The following is an 18,582-nucleotide window of genomic DNA, read 5'->3' on the forward strand; positions in this document are numbered from 1 at the left end:
AAACGGTTACAAAGCAATGTTCATTTAATCTGTTTGGGTATGCCATGTTTTTTTGTATTTTACACCCGTATGTGTTACTTAAAAAATAAAAACATTTAAAAGAACAAGAGCTGTAGTAGTACACAACTGCATTTTATGTTTTTTTTTTAGATCTCTAACGTTAGAAATTTTAAGGAATTTTAAAATTGTATGGAAATGTAATAAAATTACATGAACAAAAATGTGGAAATTGAATATAAATAACAGAAAATCGAATCTGTAATTTAGTATTAGGATTTCGGACAGCCACAATGTCTTAAATTTCTTTTTCTTTTCCTCTTTCTTTTTGTATTTTCATCGTTTATTATTATGACCTTATACTTTGTTTATGTTGTGTGATACCTAGAAAGAATATCATTGTTTAAATTTCACGTGTCCACACCCAAACTGACGTAGGCTATACTGATATTTAATGTAATTTATATTAATGATATTAGCAGGAGGTAAATGAAACACGAAAATGTTTTTCCCCAATTCCACGCGATGTCGCCAGAGAGATCATGTCCCTTTAGATGAGGTCACATTTTGAATCTGCTGATTTCCGGCAGATGAGGTCTGTGTACACGTCTACATACAGTATCCGTGAGTGTAGTCTGGAGACGAGCAATAACAATTCCGTTAACCCTTGTCTACAGTATCAACCGTGGATTCAATTAATATAAAACAACAGCAAAAGCATGCACGTCTAAAAAAGAGCTTACTGACTTGACGAGGAATCCCTGCAGTTGAAATTACATCGGCACTGGGTTTGTGTTTACACTCAGTTCAGATGGGGGAGGTGAGGAAACTCCAAAAGAAGTTAAGGCAAATTGAGAACTTGGAAATCAAAATTTCCCTCACTCCCGAGGAAAAAATAAAGGTACAGCATTATCAATGTCTTCTTCACTCACATTAAATATTTGTATCCTCCTACTGGACTCAAAACAGTGCAGAATTTGTGCACTGAACAATACATTCAGACCATATACTGTATGTTCAGCTCGAGGTCTCTGAACTGCCACTTTTCCCACTTCACACATTAAAAAAAGATCTTTCAGAAATGACTTACAAAATGGAAACACATTATTTCAAGGACAACTAATGCATGCAGCTAAACCATAACTTTATGTTTTGTCTTTTATGATTATTGCACGCAAGAAATCTCCAATATTTTACTCTTTGTAGGTCTCGAAGAAGGTGGAGCTTCGCTCCAGATTGGCTGAGCTTCTGCTGCAGCATTCTGGCCCCCAGCAAACTCAAGGGATTGTGGGAAAAGAGGAGGATAGAATGAAAAGACAAGTGTAAGAAAGAATGAGTGGCTAGGTAGGGAAGGGGAGAGCGAGACTGTCGGGGCGCATGAAATTAAACTCTAGGTCTCTGCCGGTGGCTAGTCCTCCACTGTCTGGGATCTAGGCAGTATTGATTCATAATATTTCTTTAAAAAGTCTATGCTTGAACTCCCACGTCCAGGCTTTCTGTCTTGCACATTGCTATTTAATAATATAGGTGTTACAACAAAGGTATAACAGGACAAGCGTTTGTTTAACACATTTGGACAGGCTTGAGAATAATGCGCAGTGATATTTATTTTGAGCTTGTTGATGTTTATTTTTCATGATAGTGAGGAGGTCACAGAGCAACATGTTGCCCGTGCTCCTGCGCTAAAGATTGCACGAGAGGAGAGACGAGAGAATGATGGAAGCCAGACAGATGGCAGAGGAGAGACGCATTTCCCCGTCAGCCCCAGTGTGGAAGAACAAGAAGGTCAAATTAGTGCACTAATCACACACACAATTACAGTTACTCGCACAGATGTTGATTACAAGCCTGCTTGTCTTTCACAGGAAGTTCTGCCTTATGGCTGTCTCATGCGATGATATAACAGATGGTTCTTTTATCGGCATTCACGGGAGAGAGAAAAAAAATGACCTCAGCTTATACAAAACTGTTTGTTTGTCTTACATTGCAGATGTCCAATTCAGATCTCGCAAACAAACTTGGGAAAAGTCCAAGTTTCGTCTCAGAACTCTAGAGGGTCACAGTGACATCATCACCTGTGTGGTCGCTGTCGACAATCTTGTGATTTCTGGCAGGTACTGGAACCAATGAGGAAAATATATATATATATATATATATATATATATAAAAGAGTTTATGGCTAACTGACTGTGAAATTGCTGACATATCTGTTAATGCCTCACTCCGCTTCCCTCTTCTCTTTTTTTCACCCACCATTTTAAGTCGAGATACAACAGTTAAAGTGTGGCATGTTCCCACGGCAACGGAGCAGCGCAATTTGGGAGGTCACAGTGGTGGAGTCACCTGTCTCAGTGCACCACCTCCAGAGTACTGCAGGAGATTGGGTACACACACAACAGACAAAGTAAAGAATATTTGATCCTGTTGACGGGGCCAGCCGGTTGATACAGATGTGCCCTCGATTGTTCACTCATCCTTTATGCTCTCTCTCCTTTCTCCCACCTCTTTTGTTCCAGCTACTTATGCCCTCCTTCCCATCTGTCCCTTTTGCTCTCCATCACTCCCTGTCTTGCTGTTTTGACAGTGCATTTGTTCTTCATATCCTTTGTCCTTCGTTCTCCCTTTTCTCATGTCCTGCAGTCACTCTTTTTTCCTCATTCGCTGTCCTGCTCTCTCATTCTCTTGATCTGTTTTTCTGCAGCACGTGCATTCGACTTGGCTGACAAGGAAAGATTTGTTCTTAGTGGTTCCACAGACTGTTGTGTGAGAATTTGGGCTTTGAGCTCGGGTGAGTCACACACACACACACACACACACACACACAAATATATGTGTGTGTATATATATACCTAGTATATGCGTCCACGTTAAATTGATCAAAAGTGGCAGTAAAGATGTTACAAAATGTTACAAAAGATTTCCATTGCAAATAAATGCTGTTCCTTTGAACTTTCTATTCATCAATAAATTCTGAAAAAAATATGTCATGGTTTCCACAAAAAATATATTAAACAGCAAAACAGGTTGTTGATCAAATAAATGCATCCTTGGTAAACATAAGAGACTGATCTACCAGAAACCTTTACGGGACGATACATTTTTCATGTATCGTGTTTAAAAGATAATCATGTTTAATATTTCAATTACTAGAACTGTGGTTAAAGCTGAATTTATGACATCATATATTCAAATTTTGATTTGAGTTATATTTTCATTAAACTATTTGAAAAGAATGAAAAAAAATCTGTTCTATATATCAGGAGATAAAAAGTCATAATTGGTCTAAATTATTGATGTTATTCTTTATGTTTTGGTAACAAAACTTGCAGGACTAATTCAATTAATTTCTTGTGTGAATGTCTGAATTGCAGTTCAGTAAATCTCACCTCCTCTCATTCCAAATTCAACATCCTGTGATGTGTGAGCAATGTGATTCAAATTCACACTCATGAATCAAAAGAATGACAGTTTTTAAAATTCAGAATTTTGCCAAACCATGCTTAAGATGTAGAGTGGCATTAGACATACTCATTTTAAATGATAATTTAAAAAAAAAGTAAGGATTGCAATGTTAAAGGATGGAGAGTGTACAGTAGAGGTTCTGTTGTAATGGTTGCAGTGTGTTCTGAATGTCCATTATCTTTGAATCTCAAGAATCAAGTCATTATATAACTGGTGAAAGGGTACTCACTCTTTTTTTGGAAACTGCTATTTTTTTCAACCCCTGCTGATGAGGGTGAATTAAACTCAAGTGTGTTTGGGGTTTGCATCACATTCTGATTTTGTTACTCCTGCAGGTCAGTGTGTTAAATCCATCTACACTTTCAGTGCAGTCACAAGCCTGTGCTTCATTCCTGAAGGAGAGGGCTTCATTGTTACTGGTTCAGGTACAGTAGGTATCTCTCTCTCTCTCTGTGTGTGTGTGTGTGTGTGTGTGTGAGAGAGGGTGAGTTGAGCATGCCTTGCATCAGTCTCGACATATCAGGTGCATCTTGAGCTCAGTGATATTGATCTTACTCTAGATGCTGGGAAGCTGCAGGTGTGGAGCTGGAGCTCGCAGGAGAACTGTCAGTCAGTGAACGCACACCTGGACGCAGTCACCACACTACAGGTGGGCGAGCGCCATGGCAACAGAACTGTGCTGGCATCTAGAACTTTCCCAGTCTGCCCTTTAAGAGCAGCACATGTTTAAAAAAAAAGAGATTGTGCCTCTGCTCAAAGCTGAAGTGTTGCCTGTAGAGGAATCCCTTGAGAACACGTTTGCTTCTCGGGCGATCTTAAAGTTCACAGAAATGTACAAGCTATTAAATGCCAACATTTAAACACTTTTCTTCTGCAAGCTCTGTCTCTTCTTACTTAGTGAATAATGAATGCAAAGAAGACTATGAAATAAAAATGGGGAGAACAATATATTATAAGGAAATCAGATACAGAATAGAAGTAAATAAATTCTGTTGCAATTGTGAGAATACTGTAGCATCAAACAGCGGTGACTCGTTTCCATATTTAATACTGTTAGTTGGCATGAGTTGTCATGGAAACACAGTGGCATTTACCCTCCATTCTCTCTGTCTCTCCGCAGTCCCAGGGTCCTCTGCTGTTCAGTGGCTCCGCCGAGGGATGCGTGTGTGTGTGGGAGGTGTACGGTAAAGGGCCGGAGCCCCTCCGCAGGCTGCACCTCTGGGGCCCAGAAGTCACAGGGTGTAGTGGGGATGACGGGGTGAACGGGAGGCTGATTCTGAGCCCCCGCGGTGACCGTGTGTTTCTCTCGTGTGGGAGGGCCAGCATACGAATCCTAAATTGGAGAACGGGTAATATATTGATACATCTATGGAACTTTAATATTGATATTAATTAGGATTATATTTATTAATTTAATCATTAATTAATATTACTTAGGATTTTAAATATATAATATAGTTTTGGGTCGGTACAATTATTATTGATAAATTCACCACGGCTTCATTTATTTGATTAAAAACTGTGAAATATTATTACAAGTTAAAATAACTGTTTTCTGTTTTATTATATTTTAAAATGTAATTTTTTTATCCTGTGATGGCAAAATTTTCAATTTAATAATACAATTTAAAATCAATGTGTTCTATTGTAATATATTATAAAATATAATTTTTTATTGTGATGCAAAGCCGAATTTTCTGCGTCATTACTCCAGTCTTCAGTGTCACATGATCCTTTGGAAATCCTTCTAATTTGATGATTTGCTGCTTGAGAAACACTTATTATTATTATTATCAATTTTGAAAACAGTTGTGCAGCTTAATATATTTGTGGAAACCGTGATACTTTTTTAGGAGAAGATAGAAGGTAGAAGAAATAGAATGTTCAAAAGAACAGCATTGAAATAGATTTATTTGTAACAATGTAAAAGAATTGTTAGAATTGTGCATGCTTGCTGAATAAAAGTATTATTTTCTTTCAAAAAATCTTAATAACATTTTTAATGATAGTACAAGATCTTGGCTAAAAATGTATGCACCCCTTTTAATGGAAATAAATGTTGTGATGTTATTTCCATCAAGAGGTGCATCGATTTTTGGTTAAGATCCTGTATCGACAATGCAAGAGTCCAGCACTCTGTACAGTCTCCTCCAGCACATCCCAAAGACTATCAATGAATTTAAGCTCTGGGCTCAGAGGTGCCAATACATGTGTGGAAATTATTCTTCATGCTCCCTGCCAAGTTACCAGCAGGGAGCATGGTAACTTGGCAGGGTTACCAGCAACACAATCCATCAATTAGGGTTAGAAGAACTGTTGCCAAACATATAACATGCTAAAAACATAATGATCACTGCAATAATGATCCAATCATTGACTCTGAAGCATTTGCCTTATTAAATCCAAACAGCGATTTGTTTTTGTAGCCGGGCAGTGTATATACTACCATTTTTATAAACAGTTAATCTCATATGTTAATATTTGATAAAAGCAGCCCTGAAATGAAGATATTTCAGAGACATTACATAAAAGTGAGCAGATGAATATACCAACGTTTCTTTTTTTAAATTAATCTCACCAAATGAACACAATCGCTAGCCTAATGCGCCTATGTCAACATAATCCTATGATCTGCCATCAGCACCATTATTTAGTCAACATCTCATTTTATAAAGCACTTCTCATGGATATGCTGGATTCTGTAGCAATAAACATTTGACAACCCCCATTGGACCTTCATTTGTTCTTTGACTCAGGGCTATTTAACAGATTTATTAATGGAATACATCGTGACTGAGTCTATTCGCTCAGAGCTGCTAATATCATCTGTGATAAAGTCCCAGTGGCTCAGAGAACACAGGCAGGAGAGGGGGCTGTTCTCCCTAGGGCAGAGGAAGACGTAAAAACATCCAGCGCTTTCAAATTTTAATCCCGTTTTCTCACAGGATATTTGTGCTGAAGGCCAAAAAAACACACAAAAAAAACAACCTGTAAACAATTACATCAGATAAATCAGAGTTGCTGGTAGGAGCACACTACATGATGTGATGCTCTAATCGAGAGTGCTGAGCTTCATAATGACGCCAGTTCATCAAACAACTCGTAGCTGGAGCTCTCAAAGAAATAATGAGCTTCTTACAGACAGAAAAAAACATTTGTATTAACGACATAAAACACAGCAAATTCGGCAGCTATTGACAGAGTAGGAAAGGAGTCCATAAATAGACAGATTATGTGAATTTAATTACTTTTTTTCCCTGGTTTATTTGTGTTTCGGTGAATGAATGCTATAAAGATGTCCCTAATGATGCGTGTTTGCGCTCTCCAATCGTTTGCAGGCGTGATGACTAGACTAACCAATCACAGCAGCACTGCTGGTGTCACAGATTGTGTAAATCAAATACCCGGTCTTTTGATTGGTTCTTGTTTTGACCTCGCTAATGGAGAGAGCAAGATTAACCGTGAGTGATTTTAACATTCATATAACACCCCTGAAAACTGCTAGACAGTTTAATCACTCACCCTTTCTTTTTTTCTTTCTCTCACACTCTTTCAGTGTTCTCACTTCCCCAGTGCAGGTACCTGGTTTCGCTCACCTCTTCAGATCTTCCCAGAATTCTTTGTTATGCTGCGTGGCTAACAGCAAGTGGGGACCACCGTTGGGTCACAGGGGGTCGTGACCTCATTGTTTGGGAGCAGCTTCCGGGAAGTTTTAAAAAGAGGTGTGTTTTTTTAAATATAATGGTCCCTTTCGAGTATCTCAAACCCACTTCGTACATCACAGCCCCATTTCCAAGCCCTTCACTACCTACTTTATGTAATGCATTACAGTATATATCAATTCATAGACATTCACTGACACACAGTTCCTAATATAAGACTCTCCTCAATGTTTCATTTAGTCAGTATATCAATATGTACATCCGTAATGAGATACTGGCTGGAATATAGTATCTTTGGGATGCTTATTAATGAGAAGTCTGCAGGAATGCTCCAGGCACTTGACACTGAGAACGGTTGCTCACATCGAGCACTGGATGCAGAGCTGATGATCACTTTGTGAAATAAATATTGATTTCTTTGTAACTACATTTCTGTAGAGTCTAGAGATGCAGGGTCTCAACTGGTGGGATACAGGGAAAACGAGGCTGAATGCAAATAATCAAACGCAACTAGCCATTTAATTCTCCATATTTAGATTAGCAAAAAATAGAATTCTCATGTTTTTAAAAGGAGTTGAAAATCCTTCCCGTATCTTTTGTTGTTGATGTCAAAGTCTTTGCGTCTAAAATTTTGGCACTTAATCTGTCAGTTGGACGCTAGCCAAATTAGGCAGATGCCAACATTTCATGGAAATATTACTATCACTGTTTGATTTCAAGGACATTTGTTTAGTCTTGTGCACACTGCCGGCAAAAACAACTTAAAGTGTCATTAAAATGCCTGGTTTAGGGCTGGTTTGGTCTTAAACTGGTGAAGACCAGCTTGGTAAACCCCAGCTTGGTTAAGCTGAGAGACCAGATTAAATCATTTAAGACCAGATTAAATCATCTAAGACCAGATTAAATCATCTAAGACCAGATTAAATCATCTAAGACCAGCTTAGACTGTTTTAAGTTATTTTTTCTTCTTCCAGCAGAATAATAAACAATTTTGGCGTTGTGTTGGCTCACCACTCAATGTCCAATGTAAAATCCAAAACTGAAACACTTTACGTCCAATATTTAATCTGTCACTTGGAAGCTGACCAAATTAAGCAGATGCCAACATTTCATGGCAATATTAATGTCAATGTTTAATTTCAAGGACATTTGTGTTTACATTTGTACACACTGCTGACAAAAACATTTTAAATCAACCTCAAAAGTTGGTTTTCTGGTCTTAGCTGGTCTCCCTGCCTGGTCAGGCTGGTCTGTTTGCTGGTTCTAGAGTGGTTTTGGGCAATTTTCAGCTGGATTGGCTGGGAAACTAGTTGTTTGGCGAAATTTCGTAAACGATATCCAGTCATTTAAATAGCAATTTCCGCAATTGGGAGTATCACGTAAGGGCACAAAGTTGCTCACACAGATTTCGCTCATGCTCAAGTTGGTCTTGAAAGCTGCCTGGACCCTTTTTTGCCCACAAAATATTGCTAATGTGACACCTTAAGCCAGATATGAATAATATTTTTATGTCGAACTGCCTCTGCCTAACTCTTAATGATGCACTTGCTACTTCAAAAGCAGTTTGTATAATGAAGTCATTCTAAACCCATTGACAGCGCGCTGTTGTCAGCAGAGCTGCTTCTCTTTTTGCTTCAGGCTGAGTTAAACATCCTTCAGTGTGACCCAAGTGCCCTATACTGACGGTCTTCTGTTGTTTTTCTTCTAGAGGCGATGTCACAGTGAGACGAGACAGCCGATTGGAAGATTGTCTTCTGGAATCCGACAGAGACTCAGAAGATGACAATAGTGAGGGTAAGAGAGAGAGCCGAAGACAATGATGTTTTAACCTGTGTTGAATACCAACTATTTAAAAAAATATTTGAACAATCTGTTTTTTATGTATTTTTTTATGTATTCAGTTCCAAAGAAAATGTGCAATAATTCAATAATAAAACTTTTCAAGAACTTTCGACAGCCCTAATGAAAATAACTTTTTCTCCAGTGGACGATGATGAAGACTCCATAACCCAGGATGCATCTGAAACAGAGGAACCTGCAAGTTCTTCATGGCTGCGTTGTGTTCTTCAGTGAGCGAGAGGATGGGTGAATGAAAAAAGAGTGCGACAACGGGAAGGAGATTAAAGGAGGGTTAAAAAGAATGAACTGGAAAGGAAGAGCGAGAGAAGGCAAGGTCAAGGGATGACGGTGGAGTGCGAGAAATCATGCGAAGGGACTGAAGTGGAACAGATTGACTGACTGGCTGGGAAGAAACAGAAGGAGGAGAGAAACAACAGACTGTTTTCTATGTAAACGTTGATCCAATAAAACCAACCACGTTATGTCTGTGTGCGTGTGAGAGTATTTATCATCGCTGGCACTTCTGTCTATAAATATATATAGCGTTGTTCATCATGTAGGGCTCCCGTCCAATGCTACATTAATGTATATTGATTTTCCTGCCGCTGCCTCTTTGGATTTGTCCTTTCTGAATACTTTTTATTTACTTCAACTGGTCTTTGGAATATTAATCAGACACTCTTTTATTCCGTCCGGCTATTTTCGCCTTCAAAATTCATTTATTTTCTTCTCGCTGCCTATTTAATTTGAACCAGTTAAGATGCGTAATTAGTATTTCAATCTTTCCTCCAATCCTCTCTTCCTCCCTCCCTCCTGTAGCTATCTCTCTCTTTCTCTCTCTCTCTCTCTCTCCCTCCCTCTTCCGCACTCTATTTCTCACTCGCACAAATTCTACATGTCTCTGTCGCTACGGCAACCAATGCTTTTCCCCACTTCCAGGCGCTAAGCCTCTCTCCCACTCCCTTCTTCAGTGGCATGAGGTAGGCATGTGAGTCCATATCTGTCTTGAGAGTGAGAATCTGCATGTTTTCAAGTGTGTGTAGATGTGTTGCCTGGAAGTCAGAGTATGCCGTAAATCTGGATACAGATGTTGAGTTTTGTTTGATGGCTCGGGATGAGGCTTAACGTAGGGAACGCATCCACAGGTGTGTTCGCACTCGTTTGTGAGAGTGTTTTTCTGTTGATCTTGCGCTACGGTGTGTGATCTGGTGGTTTGGTTCTTAATGATATGTGTATTTTTATCCGTGTTGCCTACAGCCATCTGTTTATGGTCTTTTAGTCGGTGTCAAGACTGAAACCTCTCCCTTCCAGCTCTCCTCTCTTTTTGTCATTCTCATTTCAGAGATGATCGGAGCAGCGAGGAGCCAGTGAACAGGCAGAAGCGATGGAGCGATGGTAAGCGCAGAACAGACTGTTTTGGTTGCACTGTGCTCTCAGATCTGACCAATTAGTTTCCTGGAGCCCGTTGGGTTGCATCAGCTTCTGCTTTATGTCTCTTTCCATCTGTGCACGGTTCACGCCTCTCAGTTATGTGTTTTTTCCGATCTCTAGCCTTTCCTTTTCAATCCCTCCTTCCGTCTTTTTGTTGCTTTGTCTCTCCTTCCACCTAGCTCCATCTATCCCCACATTGGATTCTTTCCCCTTTGGAGCTTCCTGCTGGTCACTGTAATTTTTTGCACTGCCACCGGTGACACAGATGACAGAAAGTGGGAGGAGTTGGGCGAAATGCAGATGCCAGTCACCGCACAGGCCAGCACCACTCAGCTCTGGGCGGTGGACTGGGGTCCCACGCAGCCTCTGGAGGACGAAACCCATCACGTCCTGTCCAGCCTGGAGACAGAGGGTCTGAGGGTGACCCCATCTCAGGACTGGACGCATCATCGGAGTGCGGCCACCAATCAGACGCAGCGCCCAACTACTGGAGAGAGGGACAAGATAGAGACAGAGGAGCCGGACACCAAGGAAGGTTGGTATCCGTGAAATTAGTTCTTTATCTGAGAGCTGCATCGCCAACAGGGATCTGGGCTCATGCTGGTTCCTCAAAGTAGCAAATCTGCGCTTGAGGAGAGCTTAGATTTCTCTCCCATTGTGCAGAAGGCAGGCATAAATCCAATCAATACAATTTTACCTGATTATGACACTCTGCCCACTCTTTTCGCCCCCACATAGCTCCTGAAAACGGCTTCTTGTTGCTTTCACTCAAACGTCTTTCTTCACGTTCTTTTACATCTCTATTTCTTTTTATTACTTTTTTATAGGGTTGTGGGACATTCGAAATTTAATGACTTTTGAAATTCTAGTGTAATTCTTCAATTTGAATTGAGGTAGCAAACAGAATTTTCTTTTATGCATTTGGACAATGTTTTTTTAAAAGCGATTTACAATGCATTGAGGGTATATTTTAAATTAGTTTATGCACTGCCTGGAAGTTGAAGCCATGATCTTGTCCTTGCAATCACCACGCTTTACTCTTTGAGGAGTGTATTGTTAACTGTTATTCAAATGAGAACTTAAGGAATAATATTCATACAACTGCTATTAGGTGTACTTTATGAGTTGATGACATCATACCCACAAGATTACCCTTTTAGATTAGATGATGTCAATATTTGATGCTTGAAATTCAATCAATAGACCTTATTCAGAGCAGTGCCATGGCAGGTATAAAAGCGAGGCTGTGAGGGATAGACTTACCGTGTTTTCAATGGCATCCGCTGTAAAAAGCTGTACAAAGCTCCTAGATCACTTATAATTTTCCACAACTCATATTGCCTGGAGGTTTTCGTCTACTATAATTTCTTGGAAAGATATTTTTGCTGTGTTTTGTCAGCAGAACAACCCAACCCAGAAAAACGCTTTGGATAACAGTAAGATGGCGCTGCTGTGAATAAGGTCTAAAGAATTTCCATAAATAGATTTTTGTATTTTATTTAATATTTCATTTATCTATGTATTTATACACATCATTTATATATAAATATACTATATTAAATATATTAATTTATTTATTAAATGACATGTATAATGCATGCAATAATTAAATTGTATTTATTTATTTTAAATGGACCATTATGGAAGGGAACTTTATCCCCAAGTCTCCAAAATGGCACCAAAGATATATATTTTTTCAAGGATATAACCAAATATTGAAGATTTTGTGGGACCAAATGTAAATGTTTAGGAATCGGTCACTAAAAATCCACATTTGTTGGCCACGACTCTGATCATTGAAAGGAACATGTCCCCTTCCATGTCTTCCATGAACATTGGAGGGAACATGTCCCCTTCCATGTCAACCCTATTTCTCTAGCTCATTGTGTGACTGTGTTGAATTTCTTTGCATTGCAATTCAGCATGTCCTCTTCCATTCATTCCAATTCAAAGTATAATTCAGCATCACATGGGTCCAATTCAATTGAAAACCACTCGAATTGAAAGGGAGCCAATTGTTCTGTAGTACTGCTCACTCCATCTGATTATTCTTTTCCTCTGCCATTTCTTTCTTCAGTGGACCCACAGTTTTATGTGACGGTGACAATTTCATCTCTGCTGATTCTCACTGCGGTCATCATCTCTGCTAAACTCTGGTGAGACGTTTCAACACTCCTCTGCTTGCACGGTTCTGTCATACATCCCCTGAGACAGCTTGCTGCCCTGTGTGTGTGTGTGTGTGTGTGTGAGTGACTGAACAGTCAGTGTGTCGTAATGGGTTCACACAACAGATTTCCACAAACTTTCAGTCAAGGGTTCTGCTGTTCAGTAAGACTTCCCTGCATGCAGAACTGGTAAAAATGTCATTTATGGATATTCTAACTCTGCAGACACTAACAGTGAGGACACCTTACAGTGTTTTATTGTGCTGGTTTAATTAGAAATGTAGCCGGGAGCGTTGGGGGACATCAGGCACAGGAATGCATTTGTACTTACTCGGACGGTAGCATTCAATCGCATAGGTGATCATTAAAATGATATAGAGAGCTGAGGAATGGCCCATATCATCCTGAGAGTAACTATAAACACGGGGTGACAGGTTATGAGTGTGATTTATTACTACCTGCCTTAGTTTATGCTAGAATATTCCCTTTGCTGAATTCAGTTCCATTGAAACGTGTCAAAATCTTCAGCCAACACACTTGCATGGCAATTCGTAACTATATTTTACATTTTGGCAAATTGGTGGCTAATTTGTATGAATACGTTTTCGTACGGTCTGCATAGGCACAAAGTATACTTTTGGTTTTTGCATACGCTAGGATATGTCTCTATTGTGCAACATAAATTTTGTCAAACAGCATTATACACGTACATACTTTTTTTTTTCTAACCGCACAAAATTTTTATTGCTTATAACTTCTGGAGAGAAACAGTTCAGACATTGTACACTAGAGAACTTTCTAGTGTGCATGCAATGTATCGAATGTCTGTGAATGCTAATGTACTTTGAAAAGCTGTGCGGTCCACTGTACCCAGATGCTACATGATATAGGCATATACAATGATAAATAAAAAAATACTGTGATAAAACATATCAATTTGCAATATCAAGCAGCAACAGATTGTTTTTGTACACCTAAAAGAACTGGAAACACCGGAAGTCTCGCACATTCAAGTTAATGGCCGCACCAGCTCGTATATCAGAGCGAAATGGCTTCTCAAACAAGAAAAAATGTAAGGCAGGACTTGATTTTGTCCATCCAAACTGCCCGCGAAGGCACAATTGATTGGATTGCTGTTTGTAAATTTATGTCTGAGCATAGCCTATAGGCCTATATTGATTTCATGGTGACTTTAAAAATAACTAGGTAGGCTATACAATTTTAGGAGGTGGCGATTTCGTATTCTTTGTATGATGAGATTGTACAATGAGATTCTTTAATGTAAGCACGAAGGTCAACCCCCTAAAGCGGAAATGAGAAATTAGGGGTTTAATCCGCTTTAGGGGGTTGACCTTCGTGCTTACATTAAAGAAAAAACAATTCTGTACGAATCACCGTACTAATACGAAATCGCCACCTCGTAAAATTGTTACGTTTTCTTATCAGGTTGCTTCAGCCTGTTCCATAGCCTACTTTCTTTACGCTGCGGTAAAGCAAGGGTGCAGCCGTGCAGGTACTACAAATCAGACATTATGGGACTGTTTGAGAGCTTGTTTGTAAGATCGATAAAAAGGTCACATATCGCGAACTCCCGATAGGTTTATGTTAACGTGAAGCCGCCACTCACGTAGAAGATCAGACCGGCGTTCATCTGAGTGAGCCGAGGGCGATTTTATTGCATACACAAGCTACATCTCCGTAATTAATCTCTGTTTGCCGCACACTTGCCTTGACAGACACCCTCGCGCTCGTTTAACATCACCCAGCCCTCCACCCGTCATCCCGTCAGAGCAGAGGTGGAGTGAACTACTCCTGAGTCACTGCAGATAAGTGCGTGTCGGTGTGGGGTATTAATATTACATGGGACGTCACACAGAGTCTGCGACACTTTGTCTTCCTCGTGGTTGCTGGACAAATATGATTTTAACTGAATATTTCAGCGTCTCTCTCTCTCTCTCTCTCTCTCTCTCTCTCTCTCTCTCTCTCTCTCTCTCTCTCTCTCTCTCTCTCTCTCTCTCTCTCTCTCTCACACACACATTCATTCGCATGCTTTAATTTCCCCTGCTCTGTTTTTTCGCTTAAGGCAGTCTATTAAATTAAGCCAGTGAGTGAATGAACTTCCTGTCAGTATCACTGAAAAGTTTGCCTTCTATTCCTTTATATTCTTTAATCCCTCTTTTCACACCTCTTTCTCACCTTTTCCAGTGTTCTTGAATATTTCACTGGCTGTTGTCCTAATCTCTCTCTCTCCCTCTCTCTCTCTCTCTCTCTCTCTCTCTCTCTCTCTCTCTCTCTCTCTCTCTCTCTCTCTCTCTCTCTCTCTCTCTCTCTATCTCTTTTTCTCATTCAGTTACGACCGCAGTCTCTCCCAGCGTCCTCCACCTCTCTCCCTCGCCATCCCTCGTTCCATAGCTCAGGAGGACAGCAGGCAGACACTGCACAGCACTCCATCCTTCTCCGACAGAGAGAGGTAGCGTGCGTATTTCTGTAAGCCTGTGAGACAGCCAGGGTGCCAAGACTGGTTTAGGGACTTAGTGTGTGTGTGTGTGTGTGTGTGTGAAAGAGGAAAAGCCAGAGTTAGCAAGACTGGTAAGCCAGTCACTGACTGTCAAAGGGAACAACATAAATAAATAGTAAATGTTCCCAACAAAGAACACAAGTAGGGACTACACTAAATTTGACTGATTTGTTCATTTAAAAGCATGTCATGGTGTCTGTGGATCCTTATTAAAATGTCAAAGGCCTGGTTTCACAGACGGAGCTTAAGCCAAGTTCAATTAGGACATTTAAGGAGCTTTTATAAACATGTCTTAGAAAAAACATTACTGGTGTGAATCATGAGACATAACAATGGCACTGACATATTTTAAAATATGTCAGCAAGTTGCTTTCAGTTAAAACAGCTCAAACATTAATTTTAGTCTGGGACTAGCTTAAGCCTTATCTGTGAAACTGAGGGTACGTTTTCAAAAAGCATTGTAAATAGTACAGAAATGGTCTTGTTAAGACAGACTAAAAGGATTATGATAAATATGTACGTACACTACCGTTCAAAAGTTTGGGGTCAGTGAGAATTTTATTTTTATTTTTTGGAGGAAAGAAATCAATACTTTTATTTATCAAGGACAGTAAAGACATTTATAATGTTACAAAAGATTCTATTTCAAACAAATGCTGTTCTTTTGAACTTCCTATTCATCAAAGAATCCTAAAAAAACAAAAACAAAAAAACTGTACAACTGACAGACCAACAACTGTTTCAACATTGATAATAATAATAAATGTTTCTTGAGCATCAAATCCTCATATTATACTGATTTGTGAAGGATCATTCGACACTGAAGACACTGACACTGGTGATGCTGAAAATTCAGCTTTGATCACAGGAATAAATTACACTTTACTATATATTCACACAGAAAACAGCTGATTTACACTGGAATAATATTTAATACTATAACTGATTTTTGTTGTATTTTTAATCAAATAAGCGCAGCCATGGTTAGCAGAAGAGAATTCTTTTAAAAGTATTTAAAATCGTACCGACCCCAAACTTTTGAACGGTAGTGTATATAGGTACAATGTTGTGTATTATGAATTATATTGTGACAAAATAAATTATTAAGATTAAATTATATCATAAAATAGTATTAGATTAAAAATGTATTATTTCATGAACTAATTTAGTGAAAAACTGTAAGTGGAAAATGTAAGTGGTCTATTTGAACTTTTACTGTTAGCTTTTACTGTAGCTTATGCATATTTTGTTGGAAACAAATAAATAAATAAATATTAAGATTAAATTTATATTTGTTTCATAAACTCCTTTGGTGAAAATCTGTAAGTGGAAAACAGGCCTAATTATTTGAAGTGGATTTCTACTTCAGTTTAGTTCCCCCATGTATTGTTAGATATAAATAAATAAATAACTAGTATTTATCAAATGTATTAAATCATTAATTTTAAAAAAATGTGTTCAATTAATTAAATTAGTATCTATTTTAGTTGAAAAATGCATGTACCCTGTATGCATATCATCACGGCTGATTGTGTGAAAATGAAGGTGTGTAAATAAGTGTGTTGTTAGATCAGTGGTAATGGCTTGCAATACAAAACAGCCAGTTAGGCATTGTTGTGGATGTTTTCTTCAATCGTTGTGAATATTTTAACAGGAGCGATGCAGAGCGAGAAAGAGAGCGTGCCATCCATGAAATCAGACCCCTTCCTGCTGCTCTGTGCATTTCAGAATTAATCTCACTCTTGATAATAGAGTGAGACCCTTATTAATTTCATTTGCCGTGTCTTTCTTCATCTCTTTACCCCTCGCTGCAGGATACCAGTGGTCAATCTTTGAAGAGCCGACTTTTCTGAGCATGGTAATCAAATCCCGTGGGCATGACACAGACTTTGGTGTGAACACAGGGCAAACCATCCGAATGTACATAAAATGCAGATTGACACATGTGGCTATATGGATGAATACATCTGCTGGACACTCTGATGGAGACTATGAGGTTTTGTGGTCCAATGGCTCTTTGTTTCTGGCTGTACCTCTTTCTTCCAGTGCCGTTTGTACAGTGTTATATTCATTAGCTCAACGCAGCCATTCACAAGGGCTCCGGGAATGCTATGTCCTCTACCATGAAAACAATCATTAGCTTCTGATCTTGGAATAAGCTGTGATGTATGTAGTCATTAATTTAGTAACCGGCGTGACATGCTTGCAGTGGCCTATCTCTCATGCATACAAAGGTTACAGCTGCCTACCGCTGCCTTTATCGCACTTTGTGTAGCATTTATTTGGGCTTAGTGAATGACTGCAGTTATTTTGAAGAGTTAAATATAATTTACATCATCTGTTTATAGTGTTTTGTTTCATATGGCTCTGTCTCGTGGCAACAGCAGTGACGTCAGCTGATAAAAACAGATATCTGGAAACACCACTGCAGTGTTACCTTATAATTTACTCGAATTATCTGACGAACGTTTTCGTAATTCTGGCTCAACATCTGTTGAGGTGTTCGTGAAACTTAAGTAATTCTATTCCATACTTCTAAATCATGGCCATATATCTCTTCTCGGGGGCGTTTGAGACCTTGATAGAGAGAGGAAATAAAAGAGTCTTTTTGGTTAGCAGAAGGCTAGCACACACCGAAATGACTGATGTGTTTGATATATTCGTGTTGTTTATGTAAAGCACAATTAAGGACATGTATGAAGACAAACTGAAAAACAAGCTTGGTGCTTCCATGGCATATTTAGTTTGAAAAGCAGTTTAAAAATATGCCACACAAGTTTGTTTGATGTCTCGCTACGCTAACAACCCATGGCTAGCGAGGCAGCTTGGGGATTCTTATTTATATTTATGAACCGCAACTATCAGGAGGGTTTGGGTTTTCAGACGGTTGAAATCTTTTTAAATCTGTTCTGTAGTCTGTGTGAATTGCTACTGATTTTACTTCTGTATTTTGACATATTTGATGTATGAAAGAGGATATTGGCTTTCTGTTCCAGAAGGGAGCCAGACAAAATTGTTAAAGCTATGCGTGAATAGCTATCTGGTAAATGTTTAACATTATCCAATAGAATGCATCAGTGCCCGCCCACTTTTTCAGCGGCCTTGATTACCGAAGTATTTTTCCCATAGAGATTTTGTCTGTGTAAGATTTATAAGCCATGAACCAAAACAACCAGCTATAAGCTGAATTACAACATTACAAACTTTGATTTGAAGCAAAAAAGTGAAAATTTGAAACCTGGACAAAAAGACAATGAATTGGTACAAGACTGCATTCTTAATAGCTTTAATCAGGGAAAGAACTACAATCCCATGAAGATTGCCAATGACATAATTGAACTAAAAATGATGGAGATTGATTTAAAGATGTTGAATAATGTATATTGAAACAATATATTTTAAGTTCATTCATATATTATGCATACAAATATTTAAGTAGTTTGAGAGGATAGGGAGACTGACTACATCAATCGCAGTGTTTAATATGAGTGGGCGGCCACTAAATTGT

General features: G+C 38.9%; 2 protein-coding genes across 8 annotated transcripts; both read left to right on the forward strand.

The window, feature by feature from the left end:
• Window positions 1-612: 612 nt before the first annotated feature.
• On the forward strand, window positions 613-9,442 carry si:ch211-154o6.3 (uncharacterized protein LOC563854 homolog). Its single transcript, XM_056232564.1, has 13 exons — window positions 613-898; window positions 1,204-1,319; window positions 1,640-1,782; window positions 1,988-2,111; window positions 2,260-2,381; window positions 2,699-2,785; window positions 3,795-3,884; window positions 4,020-4,108; window positions 4,580-4,808; window positions 6,798-6,920; window positions 7,016-7,181; window positions 8,830-8,915; window positions 9,106-9,442. Exons 1-13 carry the CDS (start codon window positions 809-811, stop codon window positions 9,192-9,194), a joined length of 1,554 nt encoding a protein of 517 aa, XP_056088539.1. The 5' UTR covers window positions 613-808; the 3' UTR covers window positions 9,195-9,442.
• A 124-nt stretch (window positions 9,443-9,566) lies between these two features.
• pianp (PILR alpha associated neural protein) lies at window positions 9,567-17,599 on the forward strand. Of its 7 annotated transcripts, none has more exons than XM_056232565.1 (6): window positions 9,567-10,105; window positions 10,303-10,355; window positions 10,512-10,926; window positions 12,469-12,547; window positions 14,907-15,026; window positions 16,889-17,599. In XM_056232565.1, the coding sequence occupies exons 2-6, from the start codon at window positions 10,353-10,355 to the stop codon at window positions 16,908-16,910; spliced, it is 639 nt and encodes a 212-aa protein (XP_056088540.1). In that variant the 5' UTR covers window positions 9,567-10,105; window positions 10,303-10,352; the 3' UTR covers window positions 16,911-17,599. The 7 variants fall into 7 exon arrangements, with proteins under 7 accessions (XP_056088540.1, XP_056088542.1, XP_056088547.1 ...); XM_056232567.1 differs by having other exon boundaries at window positions 10,571-10,926; XM_056232572.1 differs by having other exon boundaries at window positions 10,657-10,926.
• The last annotated feature ends 983 nt before the right edge of the window (window positions 17,600-18,582 follow it).

Source organism: Rhinichthys klamathensis, unplaced genomic scaffold (genome assembly GCF_029890125.1).
Source record: "Rhinichthys klamathensis goyatoka isolate OS25496 unplaced genomic scaffold, OSU_Roscu_1.1 h1tg000349l_1, whole genome shotgun sequence".
Taxonomy (NCBI): domain Eukaryota; kingdom Metazoa; phylum Chordata; class Actinopteri; order Cypriniformes; family Leuciscidae; genus Rhinichthys; species Rhinichthys klamathensis.